The 18,818-nt window shown below is 38.5% G+C and overlaps 2 protein-coding genes across 5 annotated transcripts in view; both read left to right on the forward strand.

The window, feature by feature from the left end:
- The window catches only part of pou6f1 (POU class 6 homeobox 1), an 11,790-nt gene extending 5,607 nt beyond the window's left edge, over positions 1-6,183 (forward strand). For all 3 annotated transcript variants that reach the window (XM_005749004.1, XM_005749005.1, XM_005749003.1), the window contains 6 exons: positions 304-563; positions 650-769; positions 1,488-1,721; positions 1,863-1,998; positions 2,082-2,250; positions 3,740-6,183. In XM_005749004.1, coding sequence (XP_005749061.1) covers positions 304-563; positions 650-769; positions 1,488-1,721; positions 1,863-1,998; positions 2,082-2,250; positions 3,740-4,085 — 1,265 coding nt within the window. In that variant the 3' untranslated portion in view covers positions 4,086-6,183. The remainder of the gene's footprint in view (positions 1-303; positions 564-649; positions 770-1,487; positions 1,722-1,862; positions 1,999-2,081; positions 2,251-3,739) is intronic.
- Positions 6,184-8,519: 2,336 nt separating this feature from the next.
- tfcp2 (transcription factor CP2) lies at positions 8,520-18,722 on the forward strand. Of its 2 annotated transcripts, none has more exons than XM_005749006.1 (16): positions 8,520-8,908; positions 9,220-9,416; positions 10,367-10,518; positions 10,663-10,739; positions 11,424-11,529; positions 11,785-11,891; positions 12,167-12,319; positions 12,457-12,567; positions 13,081-13,169; positions 13,323-13,371; positions 13,846-13,939; positions 14,220-14,310; positions 14,429-14,541; positions 15,297-15,439; positions 17,503-17,554; positions 17,698-18,722. In XM_005749006.1, the coding sequence occupies exons 2-16, from the start codon at positions 9,295-9,297 to the stop codon at positions 17,733-17,735; spliced, it is 1,497 nt and encodes a 498-aa protein (XP_005749063.1). In that variant the 5' UTR covers positions 8,520-8,908; positions 9,220-9,294; the 3' UTR covers positions 17,736-18,722. The 2 variants fall into 2 exon arrangements, with proteins under 2 accessions (XP_005749063.1, XP_005749064.1); XM_005749007.2 differs by having other exon boundaries at positions 8,521-8,908; positions 14,429-14,535.
- The last annotated feature ends 96 nt before the right edge of the window (positions 18,723-18,818 follow it).

Here is an 18,818-nt window from a genome sequence, read left to right on the forward strand (position 1 = left end):
AAGCAATGGATGTATGACTATTAGTTTTATTGGGAACGACTATTCAGCATCCATAGGTATGATTACTTTTGACTGACATGACATAAACAAATGCAAATGTCAGAAAGCAGCAGGCAAATGTATGGAAGCAACTGATTCATGTCCAAAATCATTTGCAGTTTGTTCAGAGAGAGGAGAAATTGCTACTATGATGTGCACAAATGACTGAGTGTTGTGGAGGTTGAACTAATAGTTATGAGAATTTCAATTCTGATCTGAGAAACGCACCAAAGCGACTGAGAAAAACTGTAATATCTTTCTCAGCTGCAACTGTCCTGAACTCGGTCCAGCCTCAGCTGCAAGCCAATGCACAGGCAGTGTTCCAGTCTCAGTCAGCACCCATTCAGCAGGTGCAAGCAGCCATGCAGCAGGTGACACCTCAGGCACCGCAGGTAACCGGTGCACAGATTACTGTTGCTCAGGTGGGAACAGCCCAGACGACCACTGCCACCAACACCATCTCTCCGTCCAACTTGTCAGTGGCAGCACTTCAGACTGCAGGACTCTCCATTAACCCCGCTATTGTAAGAAATCTCTTCCTCTGTTCATACCATTCTTCATTTGTCATCTTTCAAATACACAATGAACATGTTATGATCTTTGTGCCTAGATCAATGCTGCTTCCTTGGGAGCGCAACCACAGTTCCTCAGTTCCCTTACATCCACTCCCATCATTAACAGTGCCATGGCTGGAATCACCAGTCAGATCATCACAAATGCCCAGGGCCAGGTGAGTGCCATAAAATACTGCTGCTGTAATAATATTATGTCAGTGAGCTTAGATTTGAGTAATGACCTTGTCCTGTTCTCATCCTGTTACCCGCCTTTCTTCTCTCTACTTGATTGTTTCAGCTAACAGGAAAATGCCTTTAATAAAATGAAAGCAATCCTGGCAGCAACACCATTGTCCTTGCAGTAGGAGCTAGACAAAACGCAGAATAGAGCACATATTGGACGCCATTAAAAAGAGAAATGAGACAAATAAGGGATTGGAAGACAATGTTGTTTACTGACTTAATGTGGCTAACACTTTTGCAAAACTTTTAAAATGATGCATAGTGAACTATAATCATTCCAAAGACAATTATATTGTTTTCATGCATGTCTGTTATGGAAAAATTGCATCCAGCCTCCAGTTTACATTAGTTCACAGTGCTATTTCAAGGCAGTAGAGCATCAGACAATTTCAACTGAAACTGCTTGACCTCTAAATAGTTTCATTACTCACTCCCACCATTATTGCAGCCTTTTGGACTTGTGTAGTGTTTAATATTGAAAAATACAAGGCTTCTGTGACAGAACCTCTAATAGGATGTACTTATTCCCCAGTAGCAAAAACACGAGCATATCAGGATACTGAATGTCCTAAAAGCGGATTTAAGTGAAAATCAGCTGAGAAGTTTATATTTAAATGTTTGTTTGGATTTCATTTTTAACAATGTTTTCAGGTCATAGGGACACTCCCACTTTTAGTGAACCCAGCCTCTCTGGCTGGAGGAGCTGCAACTCCCACGCTTCCACTCCAGGGTCTCCAGGTCCAGACTGTGGCCCCACAGCTACTTTTTAACACACAGGGACAAATCATCGCCACTGTAGGGAATGGTCCTGCTGCAGTCGCAACTTCTGCAGCAGTTCTGCCTAAAACCACAGCTCCTCCAACACTTACCAAACCTTGCACACAGGTAGGAAATAACAAAAAGTACTGCTTGAGGTTATGACAAATTAAAATATTGTTGAACATTTAAATATTGGGGATTTGTTTTTGTAAAATTGGATTATAACACATTGAATCTAACAATTATTTTTATTAAAAATCCTCCCAGGCTTCAGTAACAACTGTCACCCAGTCACCGGTTGTCATTGCCCCACAGCCAACTGTACTAAAGACCGCCACCACACTCTCCCCCTCAGTTCCCATCACCTGTGGAGACACAGCAAAAGTGGGCCAGCTTGTCAGCAGTATGTACACCTGCTTCTCCTTCCCAGCCACTGATCTGTTTTAAGTAAGTAGATATTTTTAACCAGATTCTTCTGAATTGTAGAACCCCAGCAGGCAGTCAGCACAGAGGAGGGCATTAATCTGGAGGAAATTCGAGAGTTTGCCAAGAATTTCAAGATCCGTCGGCTGTCCTTGGGGCTTACTCAGACACAAGTAGGGCAGGCTCTCACTGCAACTGAGGGTCCAGCTTACAGCCAGTCTGCCATTTGCAGGTATTACCCTCCTGTTTTTGTTGCTCTCCACGCAGATGCTTTTTTTCTTCTACTTTTTTGTAATTCTTGTGATTGTAATTCATCTGCAGCCTTCATTTTATGCAGCTCACTCATCTGTCTTTTATGTAAGAGAAATGAAAATGTAACTACAAGGGAAAAGCAAAGACGCTTAGTAAAATTAGTCCTGATATTCTAACTACATACAAGCAGTTTTCTTTTAATATATATGCTCACACTTTATTGTTTAGAAAGTTGCAAGTATATCTGTCAACGCGCTTTTCAACAGTCATTAAATAAGAAAAACAATAGTAATAATAATTTGGTATTATAATTATTGTTATAGAAATAAGGAAAACTAATTATATTAATGGAGAGTCCTGCAGTCTGATATATCTATTATATTCTGATATAATAGAACAGGACATTACAACGTTACAACTCACACTCATTTTTCTTGGTTTTCTTTTTACACCCGTATTGTCTGTTTGCACATGTTTAAATTAATTTATGGACCTCTCTTCCATTTTACTAACAAAATATAAAAAAAAATGAGGGTAGATTTAACACTACTGTACATATAGTCAACCAAGGTTATCAAGAACCTAGTAAATTTGTCTGGTTGCAGTCTGCAATAAATAGCCAGCTTCGCTAAGAGGTACACAGTATATTATGCATTACATTTATTCAGTTCTCAGCGTCAGTTACAACTCTTTCTTCTGCCATGTTTGAGTAATGGCTTTTCGGCTTGCAGTCGGCATAATCCTAAACATAAATTTGTCTCCAGGGCTTTTAAGTCTTTTGTTAATTTGTCCTCAAATATATTACCTCTGGATTTTACCCCTGTAGAGTACTGTAAAAATACTTTATTTCACCTTATATCACTGCTGAATCAATGACAGGGATCATTCACACAGCAACATTAACCGCTCCAATGTGACATGAATAAAAACAAACCTACAAACACCCTGCAAATCTTAAAGCCATTATTACAGGTAACTGAATTATACCTGTGCATTTGCTTCGGCACAGGTCTGTTTGTGCATAAATTGGACTTATGCACAGCTCATTAAGCATGCATCCAGGTTTACCGTGGAGCTGCGTAACATACCACGTATTCCCATTACTGATGTGATGATCACAGTAATTAATTTGTGTATTGGATAAAAATTAACATTCTCAATAACAGCAGATGGGTTGCAGGGGGTTGATATAATACATAATTAATGATGATGGCTCCATTTATTTTCATTTGAAACCAGCCAAATGTCTTTGAAATGTTACTGTATCATATCATCAGGCTTACATATATATCCCACTGAGAAATAATGGCAATGCATGTTAGGGCCTCTAATTTGGAGATACTAATTAGTTTGGGCATGTGCAGTTTAGTGGTTTGTTTGTGCATGCACATTCAGATGATGTCTGAGCCATTTCTTGCATCCCTAATCCCTCTGAAAAAGTTCAGATTGAACTTTCTTTTCTTTTGCAGGTTTGAAAAGCTGGATATCACCCCTAAAAGCGCTCAGAAACTAAAGCCTGTGTTGGAAAAGTGGCTGGCTGAAGCCGAGCACTGGAACCAGAAAGGCCAGCAAAATCTGATGGAGTTTGTCGGTGGGGAACCTTCCAAAAAACGCAAGAGGCGTACTAGTTTCACACCTCAGGCAATAGAAGTACTCAACTCCTACTTTGAGAAGAATGCTCTGCCAACAGGACAGGAGATTACAGAGATTGCAAGAGAGCTAAACTATGACCGAGAGGTTGTGCGTGTATGGTTCTGCAACCGGAGACAGACACTGAAAAACACAAGCAAGATCAACGTTTTCCAGGTTCAGTAGTGACCTCATTCTGGGAGATTTTCTAACCGATCTTTTATCCTTTTGGGAATTTGAACATGTAATTCAGCAGCACAGAAGTGAATTGTGTTGTAAATATGACTGAAAGAATAGCAACTTTTTGAGAAAATGAAGAAATTACAAAGATCTTTTGATAGAGTGCTAAAACTGAAGTATAATTGTGTTCTACTTGTTTACACTACTTTTGTGTGGTGCATACTAAGTCAAACTGCATGGTCCTCTTACCTTATACAGTGATATTAACATGTTATATTTAAAACAGTTCATGAACTTTTATACAAGTGGTTTTATAGGCTATCCCTCTGACTTATGTTAAGTGGTTATGTATTAAGTCACATTGAGTTTAGTTACATGTATGTCACGCTGCGACAATGGCTTGATATTTGAATACGAATATGCTTGGGTCAGAATGAATAATGTGAAATTTCTAGCTGCATTAATTTATATCCAGAAAGTATTTGTCCTGCATGAGCAACTCTGCGAACATAAATGCAATGTTGACTGACTGACATAGGACTCTGCAGAGTAGTGGTTTACACATTTTGCCTAACAGGAGAAAGATCCGGAGTCCTCACAAGGAGGACACACAGATCTCTTTGGGGTTGCATCGGGAGGGCATCCAGCATGAAAAATCCAAATCAAACATGTGGAGCTACTTGCTTAAGTGACCTCCTGTGAGTAAAGGAGAGGCTGAAAGTAGCTTCTTTTTCTATAAGACTTTACAGACTATATTAACATTCATTTCATCAGATTTATTAGGTCCAATAAGCCCTAAAAGTTACAGACTCCTGATTGTGTTTTGGGACAATCATAACTTTGATATATTTAGTTGCTCATCATAAAGGTGAGCTTAAAATCTGTGCTCATCCTGTCTTTAATGGATGTAAGGTTTTTTTTTCTTTTTTCTTTTTTGCACCTGTGTGAAGTGTGTGACGCTGCTCCATGTCCATGGGTAACAAGTTAAGTTATCAAACTAGTATTATAGCAGTCATCTATGGTGCCACAAGTGTAAACGTCTTTTTTTTCGTGACGCTTTGTTTGTTTGTGACTAACTGATTGTGCAAATGCTCATAACGTTTCTATGTGAATTCACGATCGTCTGACCTATTTTTAAACTTTTTTTTTCTTTACTCTTTTTTTCATTCGGCTTTTAGGTGCTCATATTACTCTGAGTGTCTTTTGCTTTCTCTTTGCTCATTGCTTTGACTGTTACATTTTTCATCTTGAGTTTGATTAAGTATATTTGGAAAATGGGAGCTTAATTGGTCTATTATGAAGTCGATTTAAAGCGGTGTCATGCCGTTTGAAACATTAGTAGCATTTTTGGGCACTCTTAATAAGCCTAATGTCAATCAAATTGATTAAGTAAATTTAAAAAATAAGTGTGTAATTAACTGTTCAGTGAAGGAAAGCAGTTTGTGGTTTGGTGCGTTATGATATTCAGCCTAAGCGCTTAGTGAACACTTTGCACATGCAGTATAAAGCTACTTTCTGATTGGAAGAAAACAAAGAAAAACAGTTGGCGCCTTCTGTACTGATGTTTCAAGGATTCTTTGCACTTTAGTGACAGTGAAGGGACAGTGAAGGGTTATGACGGTTAATCTACCGTCAAGGTTTCAGTTTTGATTTTGAAAGAATTCTCTTTGCTTTTTAATGTGCTTGAACAGTAGGAAGCTTTGCAAAATGTAGCAGTACTGGCAACAGTGCAGCCATCAACCTGACAAGCAACATCTATTATTAAGATTCTCTTCCTTTTTATTCAGATAAAATGTCAAATACTGCAAAGTATAAAGGCTATTATTATTCTGTTATGAGTTTGTGAAACGAATAATACATTTTATGTTCCAGCTAATATTTACGTTTTGAATGACGGTATGAAGGCCTTTGTTGCGGTGGACATGTACCTAACCATAAAGTAATAAATATTACAAAGGTTTTGTTTTCCTTGGTGATCAAAAAGGGAAGGCAATATATCATATTGAATAATATAAGTTGTCCAATAAGATAAATTAGATTAATAATATGAAAGTTATATTAATTTGATTCAACAACAAACATAAAGCTTTGTGTTTTTGGAGGATAAGGGAAAAAGAAAATTGGAAGCTGTTGTGTTTTTTTTTATATATATAATTTTTTTTGTCAAATAAATAAACCCATCTTTATTACTTACTGATTGTTGTCTGCTGATATACATGACTCAAAAAAGGAGAAAAAGAGTGTCTTTATTAATATACATTGTGGGCCAGTCATCTTCCAAGAATTGCCCACACACTCTGGTCACAGAAGGCTGAGCATTGTCCTGTACCCGAAGGAGCCCGGGGCCCACTCCACCAGCAAAAGGTCTGACAGTGGGCCTGAGGATTTCATCCTGATACCACAATTCATGACATTCAGTACAGTGTCTCCAGTCTTTATTATGTGTATTACATGTGGTCAGTGTGAATTTGCTCTAAATTAAAACGACAACAGGGCACCAGTGGCGGACCTGCGAGTTTTGATGTTCTCGAGTGAATGCCAGTTAAGCTGCATGGTGCTAGGCTGATAGCACAGGTTCTCACTGAAGGATATTGGGCCTCTGTGCCATACTCAGTGTGTTTTTGACAGTTTGCTTAGAAAAATACATCTTAGTACCCTGCTAGAGGTCATTTTGTAGGGCTCTGGCAGTTCTCCTCCTGTTACCCCTCACCCAAAGGAACAGATACCAGTCCTGCTGCTGGGTTGATGTGCTTATTCAGCCCTGAGCTGTCCTTGTGAAGTGGCCCATTTCCAGCTATGTCCTCCACACTCTTCAGACTATGATGGGAAACAACAAACTTTCCTATGGCGGTACAGATGGCTGTGTCATCCTAAAGGAGCTGGACTACCTGTGTAACTTGAATAGGCTGCAGAAACAAGACAATACCTACAGGACACTGACAAAAAGCAAAATTAGACCAAAATCAGTGAGGACACTGGTCAGATCACCTGTTAAACCATTTATTTTCTGGGGAGTTGGTTTGTTGTTGTTTGTCCAGAGGACCTGTTGTGACTTTCTTTTGGTGAAATTGATTCACAGTGGTTTTTACTCTCTGGACAGACTTATATGGCTGAAATGTAACTGAATTTGTGTTATACTGTGAAAATGACGCGTTCCCTTATTTTTTTCAGCAGTGCATATTCTTCCTAGGTAGCTGAATGTGAACGATGAAATGTGCTTTTCAACAGAGATATACAATTTTTTAAAAAGGTTTTCTTTGGATCCCTGTGACACAGACTGAACAACAGAAAATGGATAGTTACAGTAGATGTTACAGTCTATCAGTTTATGTATTCATTTTAGTTTTTTGGGTATAACATGGATGCTATGAACAAAGGGCAAAATTTAGGAAGTTTAGATTACATGTTACAATAGAAGCTTAATTCTCTGTGAAGGTTTTGTTCACAGCCTCAATAAACATATTCTTGCTGCGTTGGACAGGTTGACAAACTGAATGTGACCACCTTTATTCCCGCTTTTAAAAATAATTTTGTTGATTAGTTTAATTAATTATTAATTAATGATTTTTGTTTTAAAGCTTGCTTGGTTGGAGACCTTTCTTTATGGAAAAAGAAATGAGGCGCATAGTAGAAAAGGATCCTTGGGGATTTTGTGACAGAATTTATTGGTGTGGTTGGTCAAGTAAAATGATTTTTGATTTGGTGAGTGATTTTAAATATGGAGAGAAAAAAAAGAAACAAAAACTTGTGATGGGTATCCTGCAGAGCTCAAAAAAATTCAAAACAAAAGGATATCCAAGGAGATGAGAGATGAGTGGAGGAGGTGGTTGATCTCTCTCAGAAAACTTCCGGTGACAGCTACTTTGCCTTGGAGTTGTTATGTGACAGCTAAAAAGCGTGCTATAGTGCCATATTTGCAGTGAAGAGGAATCACAACAGCATATTTTATTGGACTGTTTCAGAGTTCAGGATAACAATGTGGGACTTTGGTGTAAGATTCCACCTGAATTATAAATCTCTAATTTATGGTTTGTTGGATAACAATTTGCCAGCATCTTTTCAATTGATAATGTGTGTTGTATGTTTTAAATTAAAGAAAACTACACAAGCCATTGGATTAAATCAGGTCTTTTATGACAGTGCTATGGTAATTAAACAGATTCTTGGTGAAAGGAAAATCTTTAGACCATAAAGATGGATGAAATGCCCTGTGGATATTTGTCATTTAGGAATCCAGCTGAGTGGAATGGTCTTGTGTGGTAAATGACATTATGTTTTATTCTGGTTGTTGTATATGGTTTATTTTAAGGAAAATGCCCCAGTAAAGGGAGCTGCCGAAAAAAGTAAAAGAAGAAAAGCATTATTTGTCGTCACTGACACGTTATAAGCAACAGTCATTGGTTATTTCAGCCATGACCTCAGCGGAGGGTGGCGGTAATGAGTCACAACGGTGTTTGCTAGCACTCTGAGACGATACAAAGAAGGAGACGGAACGGAAATTACGGCAGCTCCTTTCCCGAGGAAGCTAGATAAACAAACAAAAGCAAGACATTATAATACATATATTTAAACATCTCGTGCGATTTTGACCACTTTTTACGTATAGATATGCTAACCACAAATAAACCGAACCACAGAATAAGCTAGAGAAGGGCTAGCATCCCGGGACGTTTTAATGATTTCTAGCATCCTGCTAGCTGAACGAACTGGCAGGCTACGCAGCTAAGGTGTTAGCTCGACATGTTTATTTTAGCGCTTGGGCGAAGGAGCGTGACATGATGGCGTAAAACTTGCAGTTATTACCAAATAGTCACACTTCCCACCTAAAGGTAAGCTTTGCAGTTCCAATGATTTACTTACTATGTGAATAAAAAAAAAGGTAAAGACATAAAGTGTATTTTAGCGTGACACAAGTTTGTGTGTGTAAGCAATACACAGTTACATAAAACGTGTGTTAACGACTACCGTTATCTTTAACCACGGGAACGCTGCTTTCCTTAATGACACCTGAATGGTTCGTGTTTTTAACATGTTTGGGGGAATGTCCTGCTAATAAACACAGAAATATCCACTGTTTTTTAAACATCAGAGCCACACTCACGCATTTTTTTTTTTTACTTTCTCTTCTAAATCTTGAAAGGCTGTGAGAAACTGATAACGTTTGCCTCGAGTTTCAACCGGAACTGCACTCCGTTAAAATCTCCACACCGTCACCATGGCGTGGGCTCTGAAACTGCCTCTCACGGATGAAGTGATTGAGTCCGGACTGGTCCAGGACTTTGATGCCAGTCTGTCCGGCATTGGCCAGGAACTCGGTGCGGGGGCGTACAGTATGAGGTACAGTATGAGTTTTGGACGGGTAAGGCCTTTTACTGAATGCAGCCAGTGCTACATTTATAATGGGCCTGGCCATATGGTAATTTATTAGATTAAACAGTGTTGAACAGTGTTTTGGTTTCTTTATTTTTTTTTAAAGATGTAAGCTATCTTGTAAGTTTGTCTTCAGACAGCTGCTCATGTCAAATTCATTTGGACATTTTGCGTAATTTAAAGATGAGTGATTAGGTGCATCCATTATGTGCAGTGTTTCCCATTTTCTGACTGCTACATGGGCAGTTTGAGTGGCAAAATCTCTTCATGCTGGCAGACGTGCGAATTAAATGCCATGTGCAGATAAAGTGAAAAGCCAAAACACTACTTGGAGAATATTAGCTGGAGTCTAATAGTCTTTGAAGAAAATAGTTCCCTGGGGCATTTGATCTATCTTATCACTCTGTAGCATATCCTGAATTCATTAGTGTAATTATCTGCAGACACTTCTGTGCTTTTTCATTTGCTGTAGCTCATCTAAAAGTTTAAAGAAAATATTTTTTGCTGATTGAAGTACTTTGCACCAACCCCCATCTGTTTTTGTATGCTTTTCTGGCTCATTAAAACTGTTGAAAGTGGTGGCTTGTTTCAGAAATTCTTGTGTGGCGAGGAACAGTGACATGTAGACTGGATACCTTGGTATTTGGTAGTGTTGCCTCCATTGTAGTTACTGAGCTGTGAAGCTAGAGAACACCATAATTCTCCAGCCAGTTTTAAGTGTTGTCTAGTAATGACAGGGAGACCTTTTGTATCATGAGGCTGAAGATCGTATCGAATCAGTAAGTATAAGTGTTTAGACTGGTTTTCTGTAAAATCTTTGAAAGAAGCCCTGTTTTAATAAAAGATGTTCTGTATTGCATAATGAAGTGATAAGAATTTGGCGGCTTACCGAGTTTGTTTTTCTTTTGTCTCTGCAGCGATGTACTTGCCCTTCCCATTTTCAAACAGGAGGAGTCCAACCTCCCACCGGACAGTGACAACAAGATCCTACCCTTTCAGTATGTTCTGTGTGCACCTACCTCGCCAGCCGTTAAACTGCATGATGAAACACTCACCTACCTCAACCAAGGTCAGCATCAGGATCCCAGCTGCTGTGTACTTTTCAACTTTGTGCAAATTTAATGATATCTAAGAGTTCAAAGTCAAAAGCTGCTGAGAGAAAATTCAGCTGCCTACATATGTATTTATTTTTTATGTGGACTTGTCATTGCAGGGCAATCCTATGAAATTAGAATGCTTGACAATCGGAAAATTGGGGAACTTCCAGAAATCACTGGCAAAATGGTGAAGGTAAGAAAATCTTTAAAAATATATTTGCATAATCCAGCAGCTGCTAGTGTAAACCTGTATAAATATTATTGGAAAAGCTCCAGCCAATGGCTCATCTTGCATCCAGCCATGCTTCACAAAATCCCAGGGGGCTGCGAGTAGAATGGAATAAGTAACTCCAGGGTCAGATGAAATTAATGGATGATTCATTTTTGTGTGATTACATTTCTTATATTCAGTGTAATATGAATTTTAATCAACTTTTACTTTGAAGGTTTCTTCAGTGTGTCAGAAGCATCTCTTCAGTGGTGTAAAATACAGATTGTGTGTGTCTCAGCCAACTTCTCAGCCAGTTGTCTGTAGTCTCAAACGTCTCAAAGGCATTTTCTTAGCATTAAAACTATACCTAGAGATTAAAAACAGTCTAACAGCTAAGATCTGTTTTATTGTTTATTGCTGAAGTGTTTATGGGGAATGAAATGGGCACTAGGGAAAGGTTTTGGGACAAAGACCACATCTGGATGAATCTCCTTCACACCAGCCTTTTGTAAATTGCTTAGAATCTTATATTGTGTAGTAGTTAGGCAAGCTAATCACATCGCTTTATTGCAAGGCTGAACTAAGCCCTTGTGCTGGGGTACCAGGGTAACGATAGTGTATGTTCTCTTTAATCCTTCAGTAAAAATTACGTTCTCTGAATTTCAGAGCATAATTCGTGTGGTGTTTCATGACCGACGACTTCAATACACAGAGCACCAGCAGCTGGAAGGCTGGCGCTGGAACAGGCCAGGGGATCGCATTCTCGACCTGGGTGAGCATTAAAAAATATTTTTAAAAAGCTAACAGAAACATCAGGTATTTATTATACTGAATTTGTGCTTTGCAAGGTGGTTGCTGTGTAGCCCTGTATGTGTGCTAACAATGAAATAGTTTTTGCAGAAAGTAAATTCAGGATACCAACTGTTAACCAAAACCGGAAATTCATACTCATGGTTGCAATAACGAGAAGATGGTGTATATCAAAAGCATCTTTGATAACTGCTTGTTTTGCTTTGATCCATTGCAGATATCCCGATGTCAGTGGGGATAATTGACCCCAGGGCTAACCCCACTCAGCTTAACACGGTGGAGTTCCTTTGGGACCCATCAAAACGAACCTCAGTTTTTATCCAGGTAGCTTGATGGGCAACACATAGTAATGATTGTGTCATTAATTCTTATTCTCTGTATTATTAAATTAAAATGAACAATAGTGATATGAGGCAGTTTAGAGTGCTTTGGCGTGACGGAGATGAGCCTATTTACATTTGGTTTACTCATTTATTGCACAAGTAAACTGAATGTCAGTCTGCACTTACTAATGTAACACTTTTGGCATGATTTGTTGATATTACAGTTAGGTCATCAGTCTTGTGTAGATTTTGTTTTCATATTCCCTTCCTTTTTAGGTTCACTGCATTAGCACAGAATTCACCATGCGGAAGCATGGCGGAGAAAAGGGCGTGCCTTTCCGCATCCAGATTGACACGTTTAAGGAGAACGAGAATGGAGAGTACACAGAACATCTTCACTCTGCCTCCTGTCAGGTCAAAGTCTTCAAGGTCAGAGGAATGACATGGAAAAAGAGAAAATCTGAAATAAAATCTATAATGCACCCCAGTGCAAATGTTGTATTTGGTCCCTGTGGTAGTACTGTCCATATTCACCATCTTTATTTCCTCCACTTGACGTGTTCTAGCCTAAAGGTGCAGACAGAAAGCAGAAGACAGACAGGGAGAAGATGGAGAAGAGGGCGCCACAGGAAAAGGAAAAGTACCAGCCTTCCTATGAAACCACAATCCTGACAGAGGTAAGCATATAAGAGCTCAAAGCAGTAATCACTGCTTGGATAAAAGTAGTTTAAAGGAAATCAAAATGAATTTTTATCTTAATCTAATTAACTAGACTGCTGATGTTAGCCTACTGTCAAACTGTATTATGTACTTATTTTAAAAAAAGTAACAAAACATTTTTTCTAAGCATAACCAGAGAATGTTTTTGTGATAAATCGGTTATCAAAAGAAATAACTCTTAGTTTTTGTTTTTTTTCATGAAGTGACTAATGAGCTTGTCATTTTAACCTCAGATTTTAAAAAGTATTTACTAGGAAATAACAGGTGATTTGACACTTGCGGAAGAGACACAGACACAGCGAGACACAAATGATGTGGAATCATCCATCTTTTAAATCCATTTTCCTAAGCACTTAAGGAGTTTGGCTCAAATTCAGTTTAATTGAAGCCTAAGATCAAATCTACTGGCAGCAAAAATACTGGTGATGTATGTAGACGCTACAGTAACACAAATGTTGGGTCTTTTATAGTGCTCTCCCTGGCCTGAGGTCACATATGTCAACAACTCCCCATCTCCTGGCTTCAATAGCACCCACAACAGCTTTCCAGTGGCTGAAGGGTATGCTGCCTGGATTACTTTAAAAATCACTATGAAGTCCATGTAGTGGCCTTATTTGTTTAGTAAGGGCAACACATGAGGTCTACGTTTTTCTTAATGTGGAGTTTGTTGTTATTGCTTCTTTCTAACTGATAAAATGTTCATCCTTTGTAGAAACGGGTCACCAAACCACCAGCCTGAGCCTGTTGTTCAGGTGGCAGATGTAAGTTCATTTTTAGTTTGTGGATTTATTTGGATTTATTTTACCGGCTGCTTACCTCCTGCCACACCAAGCAACTGCATTTTAATAAGCTCAAATGCAAAGCTGACATCTGGGTGTTAAACTTCTGCCTGGGATGAGATTCATTAGCAAGTATAAAATATGACTCAGTGTGTAACTAGAAAGCATTTGATATATATCTGATTTGAGTCATATATATGTCAGATTCAGATATGATGTACGGTAGCTCATCGTGCTTATATCTAAATAGTTTTTGAAATGAGTTTTACCTGTCTCTAAAATCCTGCCTTTTAAGGTAAAATCCAGCAGCTCTTGATAATCTTCATTGATGTGTGTTTACAATTTTAATATTTTTTATGTTTTACAAATTGACTTGATGGGGTAACCATGGTGACACGGTCTCTGACACGGTTGCTTATGTCAGAGTATTTTGATGAATTCTTTTTTCTTTTTCAGAATTTGTTACCAACAGCAACACCACAGGATGCACAACAGTGGCTTCATAGAAACCGCTTCTCCCCTTTCTGTCGACTCTTCACTAACTTCTCAGGTAATATGGTTACCTCTTTGGCTGTATCATAAGATAAAAGGCTGCACTTTAATGTGAAACTAGAAAGATATTTTCTGGAAATGTACTCATTTATTTAAATAGCACCTTGTTATATCCAGAGGTTATTCAGAGTGCTTTACTGAAGGAGACATGAGAATTAAAATCAGGTAAAAGATGACAAGACAAATTTGAATCATAATTCATAGATTTAAAAACTAATTATGTAAAAGCAACCGTGTGTTTGTGGAGACTGAGAATAGGATCTGCTTTTGTGTACCAGGGGTAGACCTGTTGAAGCTGACCAGGGAGGATGTTATTCAGATCTGTGGGCCAGCTGATGGTATAAGACTCTTCAATGCACTTAAAGGACGGTGGGTTATATTAAATTTTCCTACCTTCTTAGGATATATAATTTACCTAATTTATAAAAAAAAGAGTATGAATGTTTTTAGGCATCTGCATTTTAGTTGTTTCTCTCTTTGAATTCAGGGTGGTACGTCCAAGACTCACCATCTATGTTTGCCAGGAATCTCAGCAGGCACGGGAACAGCATCCGAAACATGAAAATGGAGATGCTGCTGCCAGCGCTTTCTTTGGTCAGTGTATGTTCATTTAATTTATGTTAATTTAATCATTATCTTTGTTGACGTCCAAACGTTTTTTTTAATCTAATGAATTTCCCTTTGGGGTTAATAAAGTTTTTCTTATTCTCTTTTTTTAATTTTTATTTTGAGGGGCCTCAGTCACACTAGAGTAAAGCTAGGATTGCAACCTCCTTGTAAACAGGAAAAACTGGTGGTTGGCGAGTGATTGCATTAAAAACATTTTTTATGCCTGGGACTGTTGCAAGTAGTTGTCACAACCAACTGTTGACCACTTTAATTCAAGGCAAATGGAAATGTTGCCAGGGGGGAGGAGGCCTTCTTCCAAACCATCTTTGTCGGACTCATACTAACTGGAGAGTCTCTAAAGATTGGCAAGGATGTGCAAAAAATTGTTGTCTAAATTTTAAATGCAGACAGAATGCTAACACAATGATCTCAAACCTGATCTGTCTGTTCAAAATGACCATTTCCATAAGCAGGCTGATAACAAGTTGATTGCACGTGGTGACAAAACTTTTGGTCATGTAGCAGTCTGTCCAGTGTTATTCTAGTCTACTGTAGTGACTGTAGCCTAATATTAAGGATCTAAACCATTCACAGGTGCCCAGCCAGGAAATAGCCCCGCACCATTATTCTTCTGAAGGCTAAGCAACAATTATGATTTAGTTTTGCTATAATTGAGCATGCCTAATATCTAGTGAGCGTCCTTTGTTGTTTAGCTTGTGTTAACCTTTCTGTTTCCCTCTCTGCAGTATATCACGCCATTTACCTGGAGGAACTCACGGTTACAGAACTGACAGAGAAAATTGCTCATCTGTTCAGCATCTCACCTAGGCAGATCAATCAGATCTTTAAACAAGGCCCTACTGGCATCCATGTGCTGGTTAGTGATGAGGTAAGGCAATCCCCCTCTTATGATCTTACTGTGAGTTGAAGATTTGCACTTTTTGAATCAGTAGAGACTTGCTGTTATTATATATGAATTCAAGCACAGGGTTTCCCCAGGAAAACTGGTAGATCTTGCACCTGGGGTGGGTTGGGTGGATTGGTTTGGTAAAATTAAATGTTGCACTGGATCCATGTAGCTAACTCTGATTTTAATTGCTAATAGTGCAGTTGCACAGACAGAATAGTGGAGCTATGTAAATGTACCTATATTCACAGGAGAGAGGAACAGGAGGATGCAGGAGTTTTCCTGCATGAGAATATATATGCACACACCATTAGGAGAGCAACAAATCACATTTAGTCTGCCTTAATTAGTGGATCGATATCAACAGGACGGGCAAATGTTTTTAAAAAAGTAGAAAAGAACCAGAAGATAATAACACGACTTGTTAACTTCTTTAAAGTTTTTGTTCTCATACTTTTATACAGTTTTTTACTTGTTTTTTTTAATGCTGCCTGGCTCAAACGACAGTCATTTGTGAGTTTCAACATGGGGTTATTTACCCCATGTTAGAAGACATCCTGTTATTATGGAAATTTGTTAGGAAATGTTGGATCACGTTATTGGCAAACAAAGAAAACAACCAAGGATACTGCTTAAACTACTAAAAGTGGGTTAAAACCTGTGCAACGCTTTGTTAAAAACTGGAAGGATAGTGGTGAACCACCATCTTGGAGAAAGAAGTGTGGTTGGAATAAATCCTGAATGTTTGAAGATCAATGGGGGGAAAAACAGCAGTGGAATAGACAGCTGTGTTTTAATAGTGAAAGTAAAAGCATTTTCCCACAATGCAAAGAGAACTCAAGGAGTTATAACTGAACAGCTGTGTAGCCTTAAAATAACTACTCAGTAGTAATGCTAATTAGTAGGGCTGCAACTAAAGATTATTTTGGTAGTTGACTAATCTGCCAATTTCTTTGATTAGTCAATTAGCCAATGATTATAACTCTTATCTCCACTAAACTAAACAAAACTAAAATTGGCTTCAGTCTATATGTTCAAATAAAGCTTCGAATTAAATTAAAAAGTTTGTTTTCCAGTCCAAAAAAAACAGTTTCCCAAGTTTACAGATGATTCGGTTCATGAATTCATGATTGCAGTGGACATGATCTGGAGTGAGGCTTGCTCTTGTTTTTGAGATGATGATCTCAGCTGCAGCTGATGCCATGCGGCCATTTCAGAGGTGCACGAGCCTCTTTTAAGGACAAACTCGTCTATACGCCTGTGCTTAATACTAGTAAAACAGAATTAGAAAAGACTGTTATGTCATAGTTTCTCAGATGGTGTAGTACTCAATGCCAATGAACCTGGTAGGAAGACATGTGGATGAAGTGATGCACCGATCAAGACTAGTGCCTACATTACAAGCTTGTGGATTTGGGATTTAGGTCCAGAGTCAGCTGACTACCTGAATCTATTGAATGACTAAATTTGTTTTCATCAGCAGATTTTGTTTTTTCATTTCTCTGATAGTACAGCATATTCTGAGATGACAATGCCAGTATTCATGAGGCTCAAATTGTGAAAGAGTGGTTCAGGCAGCGTGACACATCATTTTCACACTCATCCACATCTTAACCCGAGTGAGAATCTTTGGGATATGCTGGGGAAGACTTCACACAGCGGTCCGACTCTCTCATCATCCATACAAGTTAAAAAAATGAATCCAACTCAGGACAAAACTAAATGTTGCATTACTTAACCCGATCGAAATGATACCACAGTAAATATGTGTCGTTATAAAAGCTAAAAGTTGCCCAATTCATTTTTTAGACTATGACTTTTTCCCCCCTTTTGTTGAGGGAGCCAGGCAGTACATATGTAAAAACAGCCAATTGAAACAGTTGGCTAACGACTTATCAGTTGTAGCTTTTTGTATGTCTTAAAAGATTTTCAAAGAAAGACAGAAATATGGTCAACTTACGGTCTCAAGAGCTTACACAAGCATAAACCTGCAAACGATATTGTCGTTTTCCCACCTGCATAATCATTTCCTCTCCTCTCAACAGATGATTCAGAATTTCCAAGATGAAGTTTGTTTTGTTTTGGACACAATGAAAGGTATGACTATGGCAGCAAAAAATGATAGTGTGGTAGTGGTAGTGTAACGGTATTTACCGTTATAGTCTTGCTGCAAGTTTATCTTAGTATGTTTCCCTGATATTTTTTATTTTTATTTTGATTCCTATTCCTTTCTTTTTCAGATGACACAAGTGACGGCTACCACATAATCTTAAAGTGAATCCCAGGCAGGAGAGTTGTCGAGTCCTTCTCTCTTGTTTAGTCCTGGTTCAGTCAGCCCCTCTAGAGCTCTAGAGCTTTGTACTTTTTGCTGTTCCTTTATGGAGATGCACCCCCCCCCCCCAAAAAAAAACAAACAAACAAACAAACAAACAACAACCCCAAAACAAAAACCTTGTGAGGCAGCTAGGAGGAAGATGCGACTGAAGCAGTTGCCCCTCTTTTAACTTTACCTTATCGTCTGACTTTTGAGGGAGTGACTCTGGTTCCACAGTGAAGTCTTACCCTGCCGTTTGCTCACTTAAATGGTTGCATTTCCTTCTGTTGGTTACATCTCAAGAAGGAGGTTAATGGCACTACATCTGCTGTTGTTCGTTACCTGACCATCTGGCGTGCCAAGACTCTTTGCTTCGAGTTCAGCCGTTTGTTCTCTCTTTAAAAAAAACAAAAGAAATGATGACTGTTAAGATGACAGTACTTGACTTTCAGCCTGCAATTCAGCATGAGTCCTCCTCTTCATGCGCGGTTGCCTTATCGAATCCAAGCCAGTCTGCAAGAAACACAACCACTCAGTTGAATCATAGTACAACAGGTATTAAAATTAACAACTGGACAATTAAGGGAAACCGTTAGAATCCAGCTGCTCTTCCAAATATCTGAGGTTCCTTTGAAAGCTAACAATGTCTGCCTGTTACTTCTGTGGAAAAAAAGGCTACTAAACACTGTTAGATTGTCACAGTTTGTTTAGAATGCTTACTGGCACATGTGATTGTTACTTAATCGTCTTAAAAGATGATAAGCACTGTCTGTGTTAGTGATCTCCGTGGTAACACCAGCAAATTGTCTCCATCTGCTTCCTGTATCTATGAGCTTGTTTAGCACACCGACGTTTTATTGTTTGTTTTTTGGTCATTTCCATCATAATTTTGAAATAGATCATTGTTTTAAAATAATTTAAAATAATGAATCATGTTTTTTTTGACATTTAAAAAAAATATTTTTTACGTACTTACATCTACTCTGCTTCCTTTTTTTGGATGTTACAAATGCTAATAAATAAGTTTTGCGGCAGGACAGAGCTTAA

The sequence above is a fragment of the Pundamilia nyererei genome, unplaced genomic scaffold (assembly GCF_000239375.1).
Source record: "Pundamilia nyererei isolate P.nyererei 1_Seehausen unplaced genomic scaffold, PunNye1.0 scaffold00235, whole genome shotgun sequence".
In the NCBI taxonomy this organism is placed as follows: Eukaryota; Metazoa; Chordata; class Actinopteri; order Cichliformes; family Cichlidae; genus Pundamilia; species Pundamilia nyererei.